The sequence below is a fragment of the Lineus longissimus genome, chromosome 1 (genome assembly GCF_910592395.1).
Source record: "Lineus longissimus chromosome 1, tnLinLong1.2, whole genome shotgun sequence".
NCBI lineage: Eukaryota > Metazoa > Nemertea > Pilidiophora > Heteronemertea > Lineidae > Lineus > Lineus longissimus.
The window spans coordinates 7,042,350-7,064,031 of record NC_088308.1 but is presented as its reverse complement, the minus strand read 5'-3'; the positions used below and the strand labels follow the sequence as shown (position 1 = coordinate 7,064,031).

General features: G+C 42.0%; 1 protein-coding gene across 1 annotated transcript; it reads right to left on the bottom strand.

Moving 5' to 3' along the window:
- Positions 1-4,971: 4,971 nt before the first annotated feature.
- Positions 4,972-19,980, bottom strand: LOC135487223 (ethanolamine-phosphate phospho-lyase-like). The gene is made up of 11 exons (XM_064770723.1): positions 19,860-19,980; positions 13,473-13,591; positions 12,990-13,149; positions 12,567-12,641; positions 12,106-12,199; positions 11,428-11,636; positions 11,032-11,132; positions 8,579-8,694; positions 7,320-7,474; positions 6,800-6,889; positions 4,972-6,525 (listed from the first exon to the last, which is right to left on the bottom strand). Exons 1-11 carry the CDS (start codon positions 19,910-19,912, stop codon positions 6,288-6,290), a joined length of 1,410 nt encoding a protein of 469 aa, XP_064626793.1. The 5' UTR covers positions 19,913-19,980; the 3' UTR covers positions 4,972-6,287.
- Between the last annotated feature and the right edge of the window lie 1,702 nt (positions 19,981-21,682).

Here is a 21,682-nt window from a genome sequence, read left to right as displayed (position 1 = left end):
TGCACCATATTGCGAAGGACGATGACAGAAAAGCTGAGCAAGATAGGGCTTACCTGGGCTGAGACAGCGAAAGACCGAATGAGTATAGATCATTTTTTTCTGATACACTAACAAAATTCCGGCTAAGCGTTGGGAACAGACATGTCCGCTTTGGTCTGGTTTTGACTGTCTCAACACGCTCACCGTGTTGGCAACACTGCTGAGCTGACAGGACGCATAGTTCGGTCTGGTTGTGGCCGTCACATCTTAGATCCTCCCTCACAGGTTTGGGAACTAGTGTGGCAGACAAGCCTGCTTCGGTTAGGTTGTGACTATCTCATCTCTCTCACTGTGGTGCCAAGACAGTGGGACCGCCAACGCTTTGCCGTAACTGAGATGAGACAGCCAAAACCAGGCCGAATCGAATTTGGAAGGTTGATCCACTGTGGGGTCGACGCGGCAATACAGATGAGACAGTCAGAATTTGACAGAACGGGACTAGGTTGTCCCCACCGTCTTGCCAACGTAGTTAGAGGGACAATATAGTCTAAACCAGACTAAATCGGGCCACGCACTTCCACCAGCGTCTTGTCAACACGCTGAGATAGACGAGACAGTCACAACTGGACAGATTGGGACCCATGTACTCCAAATTTCTTGCCGTCTTGGTGAGGGTGAAAGACAAGACAGTCAAAACCAGGCCGAATCAAGCCAGGTACCTTCACTGCCTTGTAACCCATTCCTGCCAATGGGTGGATTCGGAAACAAGACGAAAGAACACGATATGAATATCTTTAAGTCTTTCTCTCAAGAGCGTGCCACTGATGGCCGGTGACATATCTCGCCCGGTGAGGTAGGCAAGCAAATCACAACCAGAGACAATCTGACCATGCTCCCACCGTCTTGCCAACACGGTAAGCACTACTGTCACAATCATACTGGATCCGTCAAGGTACCTGCACTGTCTTGCCATGTCGTTGTGCCCCATCCTACCCTTACTTGGGTACAAATGGGGTACAACCTGATGATATAATTTCTTGGAGCTTTTGCCCCACTGTGTTGGCGACACAGTTAGACAGATGCGACAGAATCAATCACACCGAATCGGCCCTTGCTGCTCCACTATGTTGGGGACGGTACACGGTGAGAGAGATGAGACAACAGTAGTCACAATCAGACTGATGAATTTGACCTGGCAGCTTCCTCTTGTTGCCAACACAGTAAGAGGCATACAACTGCCAAAACAACACAAATGGGACCAGGCTGTCTCACCGTCTTGCCAATACGGTGAAAGAGATGAGATAGTCACAGCCTAACCGAACCAGGCTTGTCTGCCACACTGGTTGCCAAACCTGTGAAGGAGTTGAGACAGCCACAACCAAACAGAACTAAGAGACCTGCCAGCTAAAAGCTGTGTTGCCAACACAGTGAGCGAAATGAGACAGTCACAACCAGACCAAAGTAGACGTGGCTGCCCCAACGCAACAGAGACGAGACAGCCAGAACCAGACCGAATAGGACTTGGAAGGTTGGTCTGCGGTGTGGCCGAAACGATCGATGAGATAGATGAGACAGTCATAGTTTGACAGAACGGAACGGGACCAGGCTGTCCCTACCGTCTTGCCAACGTAGTTAGAGGGACAAAGAGAGGAGGCAGTCACAACTGGACAGATTGGGACCCAGTTGCCCCCAACTTCTTTCCGACTTGGTGAGGGAGAGAGACAAGGCAGTCAAAACCAGACCGACGAATCAGGGCAGGCACCTCCACCGCCCTGTGACCCAAACCTACCATTGGGTCTTGCCAACACGGTGAGAGAGTTGAGATAGTCACAACCAGAACTGACAGAACTTGGCTGCCACATTGTTGAGCAAACTACAATGTACAATGGGTCCAAACTGTCCCACCATCTTGCAACGCGGTGAGAGAGATGAGACAATCAAAACCTTTCACTGTGAGGCAACACGGCGGAGCTGACGTGTCAAATTCAGCCTGGTTGTGACTGCCTCATCTGCTCCAGGCAGTGGTATGCTTCCACTCTGTCGGCAATACGGTGGGGCTGGCGCGTTAAATTCACCCCTCTGCTTGTGACTAGCTAGAGAAGGGGCTAACTGGGTTGGCAAGACGGTGCAGGTACCTTGCCCGATTCAGTCTGATTGCGACTGTAGTGTCTCCCGCACCGTGATTGAAAGACGGTGGGTGGCAACACATTCAAATTATCTCTGGTTGTGACTGGCTGATCTATCTGTGACAGTTTCATCTACCTCACCGTGTCGGCCACACAGTGAATCTACCTTCGAATCGCTGTCCGATTCGGTTGTGACTGTCTCGTCTCTGGCACAGTTCCGGCAAAACATTGGGGCAGCTTGATCTGATTTGATCTGGTTGTGACTGTCTCATTTCGCTCACTGTGTCGGCACAACGGCTGAGGTGACAGATCCCATAGTTCGGTCTGACCATCTCATCGCCCTCACAGTTATGGTGAAACAGTGTGGCAGACAACCTGGTTCGGTTTGGTTGTGCCTGGCTCATCTCTCACCGTGCTGCCAAGACGGCATCACGTTGGAGCTGACGTGTCAAATTCAGTCTAGTTGTGAGTCTCATCTCTCCCACGGTTTTGGCGAAACAGTGCGGCACCCAAGTTCTGTTCGTTCTTGTTGTGACCAACCCATCCCTCTCAACGTGTTGCCAAGACGGTGGGACAGCCTGGTCCCATCGGTTTGGTTTTGGTTGTTGTATATCTCTCACTGCATTTGCAACACGGTGGGACTGACATGTACAATTCAGTTCAGTTGTGACTGTCTCATGTCTCTCACGGTTTTGGCGAAACAATGTGGCAGCTCTGGTTACAATGTTGCCAAGACAGAGGGACAGCCTGGTCCCATACTTCGGTAGGGATAGGACTGACCGAGTTGGCAAGACGGTGCAGGTACCTTGCCCGATTTAGTCTGATTGTGACTGCAGTGTCTTTCACACCCTTTTGACAAGACGGTGGGGCAACATGGTCAAATTATCTCTGGTTGTGACTTCCTTGATGCCCACCTCACCTGGCGAGATATGCCACAGACCATCAGCGGCACGTTCTTGAGAGACAGATACAAAGATTTGCCTGTGGTGATCACCTGTGTTGAGTCCCATTCCAAGGCGGTGGAGGTGCCCTAGCTTGATTCGGTCTGATTTTGACTCTCTTGTCTCTCTCTTTCACCAAGTCGGCAAGAAATTGAGGGCACGTGGGTGCCAATCTCTCCCGTTGTGACTGTCTCGTCTATCTCACCGTGTTGGCAAGACGCTGGTGGAGGTGTCTGGCCCGATTCGATCTGGTTTTGACTGTCCCAATCTTTCCCGTTGTGACTGTCTCGTCTACCTCACCGTGTTGGCAAGACGCTGGTGAAGGTGTTTTGACTGTCTTGTCTCTCCAACCGCCTTGGCAAGGCGGTGGGGACAGCCTGGTCACGTTCTGTCCAATTATGACTGTCCCATCTATCTCACCGTGACGACCACAGAGTGGACCTACCTTCCAAGTCCGAGTCGGCCTGGTTGTGGCTGCCTCGTCGCTGTCACAGATCTGGCTAAGCGTTGCTTTGGCCTGGTTGTGACTGTCTCATTTCGCTCACTGTGTTGGCAACACGGTTGAGGTGACAGGTCTCAAAGTTCGGTCTGGTTGTGGCTGTGTCATCTCCTTCACACTTCTGGCGAAACAGAGCTGACGTACGTGTCAAATTCCGTCTGGCTGTGACTGTCTAATCTCTCACGGTTTCGGCTGAATAGCAGGCTAAACAGTGTGGCAGCCAAGTCCGGTTTGGCGTGATTGTGACTGTCTCATCTCTCTCAACGTACTGCCAAGACGATGGACATCCTGGTACCATCGATGTTGTTTTGGCTGTTGTGTCTCTCTCATTGTGTTGGTAATACGATGGACCTACCATATCACATTAAAGCTGGTTGTAATTGTCTCGTCTCTCTCACGGTTTTGGCGAAACAGTGTGGCAATTAAGTCCAATCTGGTCTTTCTGTGACTGTCTCATCTCTCCCCCACCGTGTTGTCAAGACGGAGGGGTAGCCTGGCCCAACTAGTTTGGTTATACTACATCACTACCCAAGTAGGGGTAGGATGGGGCACATCGATTTGGCAAGACAGTGAAGGTACCTAGCTCGATCCAGTCGGGACAACAGGGTCCAATCAGCTCTGGCTGTCTCACCTATCTCATCGTTTTGGCGACAGTGGAGGTGCCATGTCCGATTTGGTATGGTTGTGCCGGTCGCCTCTCTCTGTGTTGACAACAGAACGTGTTTGACAAGTGAGGGTAGGTATGGGATACAGCCCAGTACCTTCTCCAGACATCAAGAATGGTTGGCCCACTGGAGGCTAGTAAGGGGCAGAGTCGGTGAACCACCAGTGGAACCAACCAGCTGTCCAACAGTGGTTATGGTCCTCCTATTCCAGTGGAGGACTGTCAGGGCATTAACATTGGTAACAGACGACTCAGGGTGCTGTCTCTGTCCCTCGCCCCTCTCACCTGCCATCACAAGCCCACGGGTGTCTATTGTCAGGAGAATACTGTCCTTACAGATGTCTTCAAGAGGGCAGTGAAATAAAATCTCCCAGGAGAAGGGTCCTGATGTTGCCCAAGGTAGTACTTTGAGGAAGTACTTTTAGACAGACATTGGGAGGTTGTGACACTGTCTTATCAGGCAATTGTGGTTCTTTCCGAGTTCTGTAGTACAACACTCGCAAGGTCTTTACAAAGACAGTGTCACAACCAGCATGTCATTGAAGACAGTCTTGTTTTGCGTTTTGCAGTGGCTTAACGAAGACAATGTCACAACCAGTGCAATTGAAAACAGTCATGTTTCCTGTATTTTGCACTGTCTTCATGAAAACAGTGTGTCACAACCAGCATGTCGTAAAAGACAGGCATGTTTCAAATGTTATTTGGAACTAAGGTCTCATTTTCCAAGATCTGTGTATGTATAAAGTTTGAAATGAAGACCACTTATAAATGTTATGGCACTTTAATTGAAAGGTTTGACTTTTTTTCATTGGTAACAATGTAATGGGAAAACCACTGAAATGGATACATACTCCTAAGTAGTGATAGGAGTGAAAGTACATTTAACAAACTCTATAGTATCTCTAATATATTCTGTGCTTTTTCAAGTCTTCGTTTAAAACATATCTACTCAAAAAGAGACGTTTTTCTAGGAAGGGACCCGAAATTTGAATTTCCATTTTCATACAGTGGAGAGCCCACATTGAAATCATAGCCAAATCATGGTAGAGTACTTTGTCAAGCATACAGTCTGAATGAAACACACCATGATATTATTACCACTGCAAGATATGACTTGCAAGCCAGAAAGACAATGCCTCACACAATGGATACACAAAAGAATTCTATTGTCCATAGGAAAATAATTCTGGGCCACCCTGTAGTAAGCCAGATTGCATTGATTATTGCTTATTTAAGTTAAGTTATGAGCTAAGTAATGGAAGTTAAGGAATGATATTTTAAATGTATACAAAGAGGAACATTAAAAAAGCAGATCAATATAGATTAACCCACTCTCACCCAATTGCTGATCCCCTTCCTACACTATATAATCCCTCATAGAGGAAAAAACAAATACAATACCAAACTCCCCCATCCCCTTCGATCTAATCCCTCATAGAGGAAAAACAGATACAATACCATACTCGCCCATCCCCTTCGATCTAATCCCTCATAGAGGAAAAACAAATACAATACCATACTCCCCCATCCCCTTCGATCTAATCCCTCATAGAGGAAAAACAGATACAATACCATACTCGCCCATCCCCTTCGATCTAATCCCTCATAGAGGAAAAACAGATACAATACCATACTCCCCCATCCCCTTCGATCCAATCCCTCATAGAGGAAAAACAGATACAATACCATACTCCCCCATCCCATTCGATCTAATCCCTCATAGAGGAAAAACAGATACAATACCATACTCCCCCATCCCCTTCGATCCAATCCCTCAGAGAGGAAAAACAGATACAATACCATACTCCTCCATCCCCTTTGATCCAATCCCTCAGAGAGGAAAACAGATACAATACCATACTCCTCCATCCCTTTTGATCTAATCCCTCAGAGAGTTATTAGATCAAAAGCTTTCTAGATTATTCAGTTCACAAGTATTAAAGTCATCAGTCTCCATTCAATTGGATTTCGGAGGCTCATACTCCAAAATTCAATTCACTTTCATGACTTTCTCTTACTTGGAAAGCGCACGAACACAGTCAAGAACACTTTCCAGAATGTCAAAGTGTCCAGCCATCTTAACTTTCCAGTCGGATCCTCTTTGGCTCAGTCGGATGGCTACGAATCTCTAACTTTCGTTTCTCGAGGTTAACAAGTCGCTTTTCCTTCTTGTCCTGGCAGATTTTCCCAAGAATTCTATCCAGCTTCTCCACAAGGAAATCAGCGTTTTCCATGGTGAAACACATGGGAGGCTTGAACTTGAGGACATTGCTGTGCGGTCCATCAGCGCTGAACAGGACATGTTCCTCTTTCAATCTAAAAATGGAATAAACATACATCATACTTTGTCACCAAATTTGTGGATTTATGGATATTTGATAAATGATTAATGTGTCTCCTGACTACACTAACCCAGTACATTTCGTTTGTTTAAAACACAATAGATGGTATCGTGACCATTAAAAATACTTCAGTTATGATCATAAATATACCAAGGATGAAGTCATGTTTGAAATAAGCAATTAGCATTGTTGGAGTGACCTAAAGGATATCCTTTGCACTGCAGGACCAAATAGCGAATGAGACGTACCTGTAGATAGCCTCCTTTGCTGCAGCAGTAGCTGGTTCTCGGGTGTGACGATCCACCACAAGGTCGATGCCGAGGAACATACCAATACCCCTTCAAGAACAAAACAGATATTCAAACACTGACTGAGATATTGACAACAAGACCTGACCACACTTCCCAATTGATACAGATGAAGCTGGAGCCAAATTAGTGGCAATCAGACTGAATTAGACTCGCACCTTGCACCCAGGCCTTTCTGTCCTCAGTGAAACCATTATTAACTCCACAAATTTGTCCGGGTGGGTACTTTCTTGTTCTGATGTTACGCCGGGATGCCGGGTGCTGCGCCTGGACATAAAGCATAGTGGAGAACCCTGATGGATGTCTGCCTTCCTCTCTAATCACTGTCATTTAAGTAGGCTTGGCAACCTCTGAACCAATCTTATGGTTAGTAGATATATGCACCTGGTGCCACAATTATCACGATACCCACAATGTTGACATGGTCCCCGAAAAACAAAAAGTCACAACCAATGCATACCTTATATCCCCGATGATTTCATGTTTCTTCATGAGGCCATTAAACTTGCCATACAGGTAATCGCCCACTTTGATGGCATTCTTCATCAAACTCTCCTTCTCAATCACATCGAGGACAGCAAGACCAATTGCACATGATACAGGATTACCACCATACTGAAAAATTATACAGGATTACCATTATACTAAAAGATTATACAGAATTTCCACCATCGTGAAAGACTATCAAAATAACAAAAATCAATAATTTTTTTGAAGGTTCACTTTTTAAAGTATGCTTTTGATGACTATGCATATCCTTGGGCAAAACACTTCAAAGGTAGAGTACCATCACATGAGGTGGAGGGCTGAGTGCACATCAAACCCAGGCGCCAAATGGAAATCTTTGGCAACGGAAATGGGACAGTTATACAACTTTTGAAAGTTGGATTGTCTCTCAAAAATGTGTGTCAACAGGCAATGAGAGGTCAACAGGTTTGACCAAAACAATGAGTGTTTAATTCACTATTTAGAATTTGGCACAGTGTCACATCTTCTGTGAGGAAAACAATGGTATATTAACATATCTAGGTCAAGTCAGGCAAAACTGTCTAAATTTTGATGAAAGTGACCCAGCGTGTTCTATTTTTGAAGCAGAAATTCTGTAAACATCCATTTATCTTGAAAATTGTTGATTTACATGTATACTAAAATCATATCACTTGATATTGATTCAGATTTTGAGTAATTTCGGTTCATGTCATGATTGCTTTGTGCCCAAAAAATTGAGATAATGTGGATCACGAAGTGGACAAAGCAATCATGACATCAACGATTTTTAATTAAAATCTGAATCAAGTGATATGATTTTAGTATAAATCAACAATTTTCAGGAATACGGATGTTTACCGAATTTCTGAAGAAAAAAAAGAGGTCACAGCTTGTAAATTATTGCATCACTTTTTTTACAATCCAAATTAAAGTGCAGTTGCACCAATTAGGAAATTTTTCCTTCTAAGAGAAATAGACACTAAACCTTACTTCCTTGTTTGTATAGAATATTCCCATGGAACGATACAAGGATATTGCGTAGTTGTCTTAAAAACTCATACAATTTGACACCATTCCTGTGGGCAATCATCATGTCTGAGGAAATTTCCATGAAAATATTCACTGCTCAGCCAAAGCTCGCTTTGGCTAAATGCCAGCATTGTTGCAAAATATTTTCATTGTTTACGGGATGTTTTAAGGTAACGGCAAGGAGATATTAGCGATACTCACGGTGTTGAAATATTCCAACTGAAAAGCACTGGCCACCTCCCTGGTTGTGATGACAGCAGCCAGTGGATGCCCGTTGCCCATCGGCTTGCCCATGGTAACAATGTCGGGCACAAGATCTGAAATGACACAAAGAAAAATTGGTCAATGGGAGATGGTAGCGGAAATGCAAGTAGCAGCCTTGGAGATAACCATGGTGCTACTGAAATTTTTTTTGAATTTCCGCATTTTGTGATACAAACCTGTAAGTTACGTTCATTGTAAAAGTGAAAGTCTAAAAGACAACCCCAGCAGGATGATCTTATTTTTTGTTGAGAAAAATTATATTTGGGACACGTTCCCTTTCCACTATGTCACCAATTTAAACCATACCCAATCAATATCCACATGACACTGACAATACCAATATCCTGTACTTTTGTTTTATTTCACACTTGAGATCAAGATTTATGCAAACATAGGCTTGGTACACAACTTGACCCTGTGTTGATCAACACAATTGAATGGACTTTTAGAAGAGAAAGTGGCGTAATATCATTCTTGAAAGGTTAACAAGTCCCCCTTTGAAGCTTGGGGATGGGGTGCAATTAGAGGCCTATTTGAGAGTATAGTCCTAAATTGGCCAAACTTAACCCCCCACACACATCAACCCAATTCAGAGAGGACAATACAGCATGGTGGGGTGGAACAGGGGGCCTTCCCCCAGAAAAATTAGGTGCTCTCCTATCTCTTATGCATTTTAAAAGTACCACTGATCACCTGAATAAACACTTCCTCATTCCCCGAGAAACAACAATGTTTAAGGACACGACTAAATAGATTAGATCTCAGATCTGTAAGAGGCAATCGAAGTTGGCGACTTGCACAAGATCACAAGCATGTTGAACTGTGGCAATTATCATTTCCAATTAAAGTGGGTCACGAGTCTGTCACCAGAACCACAACAGTGCAATACCCATTGAGTCAATGACCCTGGACTGGATTGGGCAGAAAAACAATGCTGAAATCTTGTGGTGCACATTTAATGACACCCGCAACTGAATTCATCACCTTGATAAATCAAAAGGACAAAACACTTAAACCTGCTGTAAAAAATGCCCTTAACAATCAATTACAACAAGTCACCAAGTGGGCCGCAGTGACTAACCTTGACCACAGTATCAACTCTTTCACTGCAAGACACAATAATTCCCATTGTCAAACTGCCAAACTGGTTCAGGAGAGCAGTTTTTCAATAGAGTTCATGTCGGTACTGTAAAAAGAAGTATTCATGCCTTATTTTGACGAGACCCAGATAGATATTTTAGGCAGCAACTGCTGATTTCTTAAGGTTTATTACAGCTGTTGACCTCCACACACACATACCAACAAATTTCAGAGAGGAAAATGGCACTAGATGGCAAATACTTTATTTTACCAACCGTTCTCCTCTTCCCCTTAACAACAACATTGAGGATAACAACAGATTAAATGAATATATGCTATGGCAGTGAAAGAGTTAACTATTCATTAATGAAACAATGCCTAAAATCACACCTGCCGTCAAAAGCTGATGACAAACAAAATAATATGAAGTTTCAGACCCCCCAAGGCCTATATGTAACCTGAGAATGTGGGAGGCAGCACATGGTCTATATATTAATCTATAACACTGAAAAGTCAATAAAAAGCATTGAGAGCACATTGTAAGTTTTTCAGGTAACCTAGGATACGTCTAGTGCGCAGTTCGTTTTCAATTGTGGTAGTGTCATATTATTCTAACATAAAGCTCGATCGCATTGTGAAAAAACCTCTCACAACTGACTCGCCAACACGCTGGCTGTTTCTAGACGCGTCAAAACATCAATCAATAATCTCTTTCATGTTCAGGAAGAATTGATTTCAAGTCCACTGACACTTGTTACCAAGTGGGGACATGACCAAGTTGTTGAGAAAACAATTTTGTAAAAAACCTATTGTAGGTACTGATAGCGATATGACCATTTATATGAAAGCTCACAATCTTCTTCTTCTTCGGGGCTTGCTCTACCCTTGGGGTTGATTTTCACCAGGGAGTATTCCTCCTCCAAGGGGTTTTTGCGTACCAAGTGGGTTTATCGGCCTAGTGACTCCGACTTCGGCCAGAGGTGGAGTCCACACAAACTACTCATGTTTCTCACTTGGTGGGTCTTAACCTGCCCTGGCATAGACACCAGATACAAGCAACCTCAGTTTTATGTCTCGGAAGGACTCTGAAGGGCCAGGATTGTTAGTTCCTTGAAAGCCACGCCGATTCATCCAGAAATACAATCCTGGGTTCGCCCCAGGATCGAGAGTGGGCCCTATTGCGCGTGGTTAAGCCAGCAGTGTTAACTTTTACCCAGTTAGCTACAAGGCTCCTTGAAGCACACGATCATTCTGAGTTTGCACAATAATAGCCCAATTCCTCAGAAAAGGGTTTGCTGAGGTCTACTCACCAGGGTCATTCGCCTGGAAAGCCCACATATGTGTACCAACACGGCCGAACCCGGTCTGCACCTCATCAGCAATGCACACTCCTCCAGCATCATGGATGATCCTGTATAAGGAAAAGTAGACTGTACGTTAGGGTTTATGCCTTGCAATCTTGGGCAAGTCACTTAAATTGTTTCTCACGAAGTAATGAGGAAGTACTTATCGCCTTTAGATGGTGAAGTGAGTCATGCAGCTTTTCAGAGGCAGTAGGAATAAAAACGTGACAACATTAAGAGCCGATAATGCAAATAACATGACACGACGTCACAAGCAACAGAGCCAGTTATCCAGAGACTTCGAGGGCTAAAAAGCACCATTTACTAACCCAGACTTCTCAGATTCCAGAATTTACAACTTACTTGTAAACTTGTTGGAAGTATCCTTGTGGGGGTATCACTTGTCCACCGCAGCTTTGAAGTGACTCGGCATAAAATGCACAAACACCACGGCCCTCCTTTTCAATTTTCTCCACACACGACTTGACCTCACTAGCATATCTTGTTGCAAGATTCTCGCCTGGATAATCGGTGTCGCGGAATTTACCTCGGTATGTGTCTGGAGTGGGCGCCTGGATAATTGGAGACATATGACATTCAAGTTACTTCAGTCAGCTTAAGATTCGGTCAATACTAATAGACATGTGGACAGAAGGGCCAGAAATAGGGTTCCCTTCAGAAACTCGGGTACAGTATGACTGGTTGATGCCTCAGTTGCTCCAATGCCGACTGATGTGTGGGAAGGACACTGTATTGCTCAACTGAAATTTTTGCTTCAAGGGGTGACAACATGTCAAAGGAAAGGATTTAGACTGTGACAGACCAATACCATTGGAGACATAGGTGATTGGCCTGTAAACACCATGCACAATCTATCAATCAATAAATTAATGAAAATTGTGAATACAAATTAAGAAAAATACCCTTTCCATTTCTACTTTTGAGTTAGTTTTCAGCATTGTCAGCCACATTAAAGATACAATTAATACTAGCAGTTTAGCTACAAATTATAACTTTTTCTACAAAGCTTAGGCCACTTACGATATGGACCCAGTCGGGGCATCCCTCACCATGTATGCTGTTGTGTTTGTACGGGCTGATGCTGATCAGTGAGATGACATGACCATGGTACGCACTGAAAGAGGAGAGCACATTTATAATTCACGTCAGGCAGTCGACTCCTCAGTTCAAAAGTTTAGGTTAGAAATTCCTTCACCATGACAGAGTACAGTTACAAACATCTGAATTCTGAAGACACATTCATTGTTCTCAATAGGTGCATAAAGCTAACATCATGACCTTCAGTTATATCATGAACTTACCACGGGGTGGATTCAGGAATTGTGTGAGAAAGAGGGAGCGCCAGAGTGATCGAGGGGGCGGAGTGCCCACATGTTTTTTTACATCAGTTTCCTTAATTCTTGATCAATTACACAGAATTTTCTCTAATAAGGGGGGGACACGTGCCCATGGCACACCCTTTGTAGCCCTGGCCTGCTTACTGTTCTAAGGAAATGACGTCTTTCTGCTTGGTATAACTTTGGGCAAGCTGCATGGCAAGGTCATTTGCCTCAGATCTGAAAGAGGGACAAATATCAGCATGATTGTTTATCATCTAAAATTTTGAAACGTTTTCAAAGTATCATGTGATCGCAGTAAACTATCAAGTGCAACTATTGTAAAAAAAACTATCACTAAGGATGAAGGCCAACATTTTATGAATTTCAAAAGATAAGGCTAAGGAATTTTTTCAACAGCAGCAGACCAATATTATACATAGTTTTTATAATCATCATTTTTATCATTATTATATAAATCATTTTTCAAGCAAATAAGCAAGCAATTTATCACTTATGGCAGTAATAATTATGGTTCATTGCTGTGATAACCACTGTCAATATTCAAATGATCAAAACCTCACTTACCCAGAATTCACAAAGTAGCAAACGCTTAATTTTTCAGGCAGGGTCGTGACGAGTCTTTGTGCGAGGAGGACGATGTTATCGTGCAGGAACCGGCTATTCGTGTTCAGCAACGCCATCTGATCTGTGCCAGCTTTCACAACGTCAGGGTGGCAATGACCAACTGGGGGAAGACAAAAAGACAGTTAAAATGTTCATAACAATTTTGTAATAAAGGAAAAATCACTAAAGAGTGTTCCTTTCTTAGAAATATCTTGATTACCTAGCGATTTATTTTGATCAAAAGATGTCTTTGAAAAGTAACCACATCTTTTATAAAGGCAATAAGGTAGAATGGGGTAATTGTAGCCCCTGCCTATGATATTGATTGACATCCCCATGCATAAAACAATGCAGGGGCTACAAATAAACCGGGGCTACAATTACCCCATTCTACCTTGCATACTGCAAATTGTCAAATTTTTATTCTTGTGATCTCTGACATACCATGACAGACGTTATTGATGCAATCTAGGTACTCCTGTCCCGCTTCATCATACATGTACTGGCCAGAGGCACGCACGATCTTCAGGGGGTCAGAGTGGAAGAACAACTGGGTGTTGGAACTGAAAATAAAGTGATTCGTAATGTGAGACATATAAAGTCTTCATACACCATGATTAGAGCATAATTCGATTGACTGTCATAATTAAGCCCTCTCCATCTTCTGATCACCTGCTAGAGCGACCTTCCACTGGACACCACTGGAGAGAAGTGGGCTACAAACGGAAGTTCACTGGTTGCCACTGGAACCCCACTGGCATTCCACAGCTCTCCCAGGCAGGGATAGCCTACCAGTCACTAGAAATCAAATATGTCTCCAAGAGGTCACCAGAACCCATCAGTTACCAATGGAACTCTACTGGTTACCATTGGAACTCCAATGACATCTTCAGACTTTAACAGGATACTACTGGAAATCTGCTGTTTACCAAGGTATCGGTTACTACTGGAGTGGAACTCCACTCGCATCCTCACCCTTCCACAAAGAGCCATTGATTTGAAATCCAAGGTTCTGGCAATCATGCCACCTTAGATAGCGATTCACCATGGAGGTAGATCATGAGATGCACAAAATAGGAAGTTTTGACGTATCTATCACATTGTTGAAATCTATATGGCCTTTAAAAATGTCTTAACAGGGGCCCACCTATTCCTGACTAAAGAATTAGTGCCCATAAAAAAGATGAAAATGAAGGTAATTCATAATGAAGCAGTGTGAAGGCGTCGTTAAAAAGAACTTAAAAGAGGGGGGGGGGGGGGAAATTTATTAATGTGCCTGGTAGGCTATGGACGGATTAAAACTAAGTTGTTATGCCTACCAGCCAAGACCTCAGGAAAAATCATGCAGGAACAAATCAATGAACTTACCCAATCAAGTCTTTCCTCATTTGAACAGTAGTTTCTTTGGGTAAAACTTGTGAAATGCATGGGATTGGTCCAGAAGACTGGGCCTGAGACTGAGAGGCTGGGCACACATTAGGGCTAAAAGGCACATCAGACTTAATAGCGTTTCCATAGAAGCAGCTTATATCTTCAGCAGCAACACAAAGCATTCTCCCTTCCAGAGTTCCAGTGAATTGCTCAGAAATTTTGAGAAATAACAGAATTTTTGGTGACAACTTTTACACTGGAGTCCTCGAGATGCAATGACTACTTTTCCTAAACCTGGCTTGAAATAATAGGCAATTCCATACAATTTCAAAGGCATGGCAGCAATGCCACCTCTCACATGGTGGATGCTTATGGTATTGGAAATCACTCATGGGAGGGTTATGCATCAGGCATGGAATGGAACCCCGGGAACGGAACAATAGGCTGAACAATCACAGTGTGCTAATACCACAGATAAACATTGTTGTAATCATCAGTGAGAATGCTGGTATATTTATAACAACTCTTGTGTGGAAACACTTCTTGCGGCCTATGTAATCACAATAGTGTAATACATGTATAGGGCTTTCGTGGGTTAATTTCTTTTTAAGGTGAAACGGATGAACGTGCCAAAAACCATAGCACGTGTTGAAAATGAATCTAGGTAATAAAGGTACAGGAAAAATAGGGTAGACGGTAAAGGCACTGGAAAAAAAGGCACTGGAAAAAAAGGTACGGAAAAAAAGGCACTAGGTAAAAAAGTCACTGGAAAAAAGGCACTAAGGTAAAAAAGGCACTAGGAAAAAAAGGCACTGGGTAAAAAAGGCACTAGGTTAAAAAGGCACTGGAAAAAAAGGCACCAGGAAAAAAGGCACTGGGTAAAAAAGGCACTGGAAAAAAAGGCAATGGAAAAAATGGCACCAAAAAAATGTATGGGAAATCTCTACTACATAGATAAAAAATAAAAATAAAAATTTCTATGTGCATTTCTATGTGTAGTTTTTTTCTACATCAACAGAATACTGGGTGGTCCAAAAAAACGGAACAGCCTATTTTCAGTACCCTCCGACCAGAAAAACTAGCTTGGATAGGCAGGGAATCCTTATAAAAAGTAATACAAAGATCATCCGATTTGGTCCAGTCAGGGTTCCCTCACCAATAACCTATTTCTACAAGATACAATAGTTTCACAAGAGTGGCTATTGACATCTAGCAAAACATTCTTGATGAGTCTCATTGCAGTTTTATTGGTGAGAAAGACTTGGAAGCACATTACACATAGCACATTACACATATAGAAATGCACGGGGGGGGGGGGGCACCCCAAATGAATTTTTAACCTAGAGATTTCCTCGGATTGTTCTTCGGAGCGCAGTGAAAATACGAATCTTCAAAAACAATCGCTACAAACTCTTCTGATTGGCAGTTCGAACACAAAGTCCATTCGTCCCTCCAAATTTGTGCACTCAGAACTAAAGTCACTCCGTCTACATGCCACTGTCACGGCAGACGCTACTGCAATTCTTAGTAATTGCAATTATGATCCAAATCTGATCATTTTACATGTAGATGCCAACGACATCAATGACAACAGGTCGAAGTGTGAAATTAGTGAGCTTCAGGGAATGGTGGATACGGCAGCAGCGAAATTTCCTGACGCCAAAATCATTTTGGTTTTTGGAACGTCCAACACCTGGGTAAAAAATTGGACGACCCCGAATTATTGCGAGCTGGTGTGAATTGGAATGATTTCATTGGTTTAGTAGAGACGAAATCCACCTCAATCAAAGATGACACTGGTACTAATGATCTAATTGAGAACAAGTTAAAAATACTGTTGGGCTATTCCTTTCTTTCTTAACCCGTTGAACCCAATGGGCGTAAAAAACATGGGCATGGTGTATTATTCATGTTCAAAAAGAAATATCACAAATTTTTGACAAAATTGTCAATGCCACACCCTGATCTCCTCGCTGTCAAGTTACAGAGAAAATGTTTTGGTTTGGCAAAGGATCTCTGTATCATTACGACTTATATCCCTCCTGCTAATTCTGTTAGCTATGACAAAGAAATTGATCCTCTAGATGACTTAGAACTATTTATTAACAAAATGAAAGGTTCCTGTCATATTCTCCTAGGTGGTGATCTTAATGCTCAGACCAACACATTACCTGATTTTATCGCAAACTTTCATACTGTCAATTCGGACGACATTTTTGAATTAGAATCGTCTCACACAACAATTGACCGTATTAATAGTGATACCAAGGTCAATTCAAATGGCAAAAGGCTATGTCACATGTGAACTTTGCTCAAATAGCGGTCTATATATTTTGAATGGTAGAACATTTGGTGATGTTCTTGGTGAATTTACCTGTTATAAATATAATGGCAATAGCTGTGTTAGAATGGATGTCATGAATTTCAGAGTTGACGCTCTTACCACTTTCTCTGATCACTGTAAGATTTCTGCAACATTCGCCTTTCACCCAGTTACTAATTTTCCTTCATTAGTTTCCCTCCACCAAAACTCAAGTCATATTTTCGACAGCCAGAATAGGCCTGTTAAGAGACCTCCAAAACTGATCAGGTCTGATGACTCTAAAGCTACTCTAGACAGACTTATTAATTCGGACTGTCTATCCCCTAAGCTCGAGGATATTTCATCTGAAGATAACTTTCAGGTAAAAATATCCAAATTTGAAGAGCTTCTGACAACAACTGCTTAACAGTGCATGAAGCCAGTCTTTTCTAGAAATAATAAAAGAAGGAATATCAGTAACAAATGGTTTGACAAAGATTGTGTACAATTGCGTCGTCGTTGTAATGAATGAGGTTCAAAGATGAAACAGAACCCATCTGACCCTTTTATTAGAGGAATGTACTTTAAAGCTAAAAAGAAATTGCGTCAAGTTAATCGTTATAAAAAAGCCCAATGCCAGAAGAAGTTGGTGCAGATCTTAAAGCTGCTAATGGTAATCCAAAACAATTCTGGAAACTGATCAAATCCAATACTGACTCTTGTTCTACAAACCCTATTGGCCTGGATGAATGGTCCTCCTATTTTAAATCTCTACAGAAAGATTCCAGATCTTTTCAATCTGAAGAGTATATTAATATACTGAAGAATCTACATTTATATAATGCGTCCCTGTCTGCTGAGGGTCCACAGCTTGAAATGAACTCTGATATTTCTAAGGAAGAGGTAATCGGGGCGATCAATAAACTAAAGACCAATAAAGCTTCCGGACCTGATAACATTTGCAATGAGTTGTTAAAACATTGCAAATATATACTTTGTGATGCACTGACTAATATTTTTAATTCTGCCTTTAGCTCTGGTAAATTACCTGATAGCTGGCACCAATCCTATATTCTACCTCTTCATAAGAAGAACTCTATTTCTGACCCAAGCAATTATAGAGGAATAAGTATTTCAAACTCGGTCAGTAAAATATTTATGTTGGTTTTATTAAAGAGACTTGAAAATTTCACCTCGACCAATAATCTTCTTCCAAAGAACAATCTGGTTTTATCAAGAATAGTCGGACCTCTGATAATATTTATGTTATAAAATCTTTAATTCATGATCAGCTGTACTGTAAAAATCAAAAATTCTTCTCCGCTTTCATAGACTTTAAGAAAGCTTTCGATGCAGTATGGAGGAAAGGCCTTCTATGTAAACTTCTTAGTTTTGTAATTAAGGGAAACATCTTTAATGTTATCCAGAATCTGTATTCTAACTCAATGTCATGTGTGAAGAGTTATAATGGCTTTTTTGACTGGTTTTCCTCGGACATTGGTGTGAAACAAGGGTGTGTACTGAGCCCACTATTATTCAACCTTTTCTTATCTGATCTTCCAGACAGTTTGAATGAATGTCACACTTCTCCACTTTTCTGTAGTAGGACACTTAGTTGTCTTCTCTCCGCTGATGACCTAGTTCTATTATCTGCTAAAAAAGAAGGTCTCCAGTCACTTTTGAATGGCTTGTCCTCGTTCTGCTCGAAATGGGGCCTTGACATAAATGTCGATAAATCCAAATGTATCATCTTTTATAAATCGGGCAAGTCTCTGGCCTCGTACTATACGGTAGATTCTCCTTTAACAACATGCCTATTGATATTGTTGACAATTATATGTACCTCGGTCTTGGATTGTCGCCATCTGGCAAATTTCTCCAGACAACACATAACCTGGGCCACCAGAGCTCTATTTATGCTCAGAGAGAAGCCGCCCTTCTCACTAAAAGATTCACCCCGTCTTAGTTTCAAGCTGTTTCAATCTATGATTGAGCCAATCCTTCTTTATGGTTGTGAGGTTTGGGGTATGAGAAGTATAGATGATGACAGCAAAATAGAGAGAGTGCTCACTAAATTTTGTAAAGAAATTCTGTGTGTCCATAAAATGACATCAGTCGCACCCCTACGGACTGAACTTGCAATCGCCTTTGAGAGCCACGATAAATCGTTGTCTTCTCAAATACTGGTTTAGGTCACTATGTTTACAAAATGACTCATTTGTCAAGAAAGCATATCTTTTAGATGCTTCCAATGTCACAAGTAAGGTTAATCAATTTAAGAACTGTTGGGCAGCAAATGTGAAAAAATTACTAGACACCTCTGGGCTAGGCTACATATGGCTTGCTCAAGCAAATGTTAATACATGTATTGACAATTGGCAATCTTTCTACTCATTAGCTCAACACAGGTTAAATGATATTTGTCAGCAGGATGTTTTTAGTGCTATATCTGCCAACAAAAAATTGGAGGTCTACAAAAATCTTAATGTTAAATTTGAAATCCAACCCTATATGAATAATATAAAGTCAGTTAAACATAGAGCCTGTATAACGAAATTAAGGCTAGAAGCCCATAAGCTAAAAATTGAGACAGGTAGACATCTGGTATAGACAGAACTGAGAGAACATGCGATATCTTCAAATCTGGTGAAATTGAAGACGTATCTCATTTTCTTACCACATGTTCAGCCTATGACTCTTTAGCGTAAAATTGTATGAAATTACCAGTGTAAACATGTCCTCCCACAAATGTGTAATGAATCAGCTGTTGAACTGCCCTTCGTCTTCCTCAGCTGAGCTAATTAGTGGGTTCTTTGGAGTGCGCAATTCAATATTATCACTATAGGTTGACAATGATCCATTTCTCTTTAGTTCGCATGTTAAGTCAATGATGATAATAAATAAATTAATCCATTTACCATTGACCCCTAGAGGGTATTTTAGTGTAATAAATCAATTTGAATTTGAATTTGAATTTCAGTCAGAATGCTGGTTATTTATAAAACTTTTGTGTGGAAACACTTCTTGTGGCCTATGTAATAACAATAGTGTAATATAGGGCTTTCGTGGGTTAATTTCTTTTTAAGGTGAAACGGACGAACGCGCCAAAAACCAAAGCATGTGTTGAAAATCGCAGTTAAAACCGGTACTAAACTCACCCAATGTGTTTCTTCCTGAGGTCAACAGTGTGTTTTTTCGGTAACTTCTCCATATTGCATATCTTCAGGTTGATGAGAGCTAGAGTGCTATAATAAATCAGTGTGAAATGATTCTTCAACGATCAGACGACAGAGGACAATGACGTCAGAGAACTCGAGAATGATTGACATGTTGATTGAGGGGTCATCTCATGCAGAAATAAATCCATGGCGTACTTTTAATTTAGTCTTTTTCCAGACAGACTAATCTCATCTATAACAATTTATATATCGATATCAAGTAAAGCAAGTAAAGAATATATTCATAATTAATCCATAGTTGATATTAGCAAGAATTGATAAAGACTAGCCCTTTATATTCGGTTCAATGATAAGTTGAAATTAATGAGTGATCGGTAGTATCTCCAGTGTCATTAAATTCCTACATTTTATACATACGTATCAGCTGGGGGCAGCCAACAGATTTTCAGGGAAATGGCAAATCCATTTGAGGTTTTTCAGAACCTCTTAAGCCTTTTTGGGGGTTTTCAGTAAGCTCTAAGCACTGACCAACCATGATAAGCTCGTGACTCAGTGGTACACAATAACTTAAAGTTTGCATGGAGAAGACCAATGTCATACTGTCACCAAGGGTATCTGAGGCCATTCGCTATAGTAGCTTACTGACTTGCCTGATGATGAGAATAAGTCACAACCACCATAGTGCCTTACTGTCTTCTCTGATGATGAGAATTAGTCACACGCAACCAGATCTCAACACAACCAGCCTTACTGAACTGAGACAAATGTCACAACCACCATTATAGTGCCTTACTGTCTTCCCTAATGATGAGAATAAATCTCAACCAAGCTGAGCTCAACACAACCAGCCTCACTAAACTAGGACAATGTCACAACCACCACTATAGTGCCTTACTGTCTTCCCTAATGATGAAAATAAATCTCAACCAAGCTGAGCTCAACACAACCAGCCTCACTGAACTGAGACGATGTCACAACCACCACTATAGTGCCTTACTGTCTTCCCTAATGATGAGAATAAATCGCAACCAAGCTGAGCTCAACACAACCAGCCTCACTGAACTGAGACAATGTCACAACCACCACTATAGTGCCTTACTGTCTTCCCTAATGATGAGAATAAATCGCAACCAAGCTGAGCTCAACACAACCAGCCTCACTGAACTGAGACAATGTCACAACCACCACTATAGTGCCTTACTGTCTTCCTAATGATAAAAATAAATCACAACCAAGCTGAGCTCAACACAACCAGCCTCACTGAACTGAGACAATGTCACAACCACCAAGCATTGGCGAGAAAATATGTTGCCACTCACCATGTGCTGTCTTTGGCCTGGTTCAGCAACTTCAGGGCCTTTCAGGCCACGCATATGTCAGTGAGGGAAGGAGCATAGGACTGATCTTGGTATTCGAGGATGCAGGCTCTCCAAATGATGACAGTAATAGTTGTGGAAAGGCCTAATCATGTCTAGAAGAATCATAGACCATATTTTAATGCGTGTGGGTCTCAGGTTCAATCTCAGTTGCAAACATTCTGGGCATCTTTTCGACTTGTATGGGGATAGTCATCTTGGACAGGGCAATATTAAGCAGGAAGGGGGCAACCTCGCCGAAATAACCATGATCTCTACCCTTCTTTTCTTGTTCACTTGTCACTCCAGATCAGAAAATAAATTTGGTCGTCTTTCGGAGCTGTTCTTTTTGCCTGGCTATTGGCTGATCATGAAAGACAAGTCGTTGTGATCTTTGAAAGCAAATTCTGTACCATAAGACCACGAAAATAATGAAACAAAACATAA

What these genes read in the sequence shown, in the direction of transcription:
- LOC135487223 (XM_064770723.1), bottom strand. Translation starts at nt 19,912, where the DNA reads ATGGAGAAGTTACCGAAAAAACACACTGTTGACCTCAGGAAGAAACAC. An exon ending in CTCAGGAAGAAACACATTGG is followed by an intron (nt 13,592 to 19,859) that starts GTGAGTTTAGTA and finishes CTTTATTTTCAG; the next exon opens with TTCCAACACCCAGTTGTTCT. An exon ending in TTTCCAGGCGAATGACCCTG is followed by an intron (nt 8,695 to 11,031) that starts GTGAGTAGACCT and finishes GTGTCATTTCAG; the next exon opens with ATCTTGTGCCCGACATTGTT.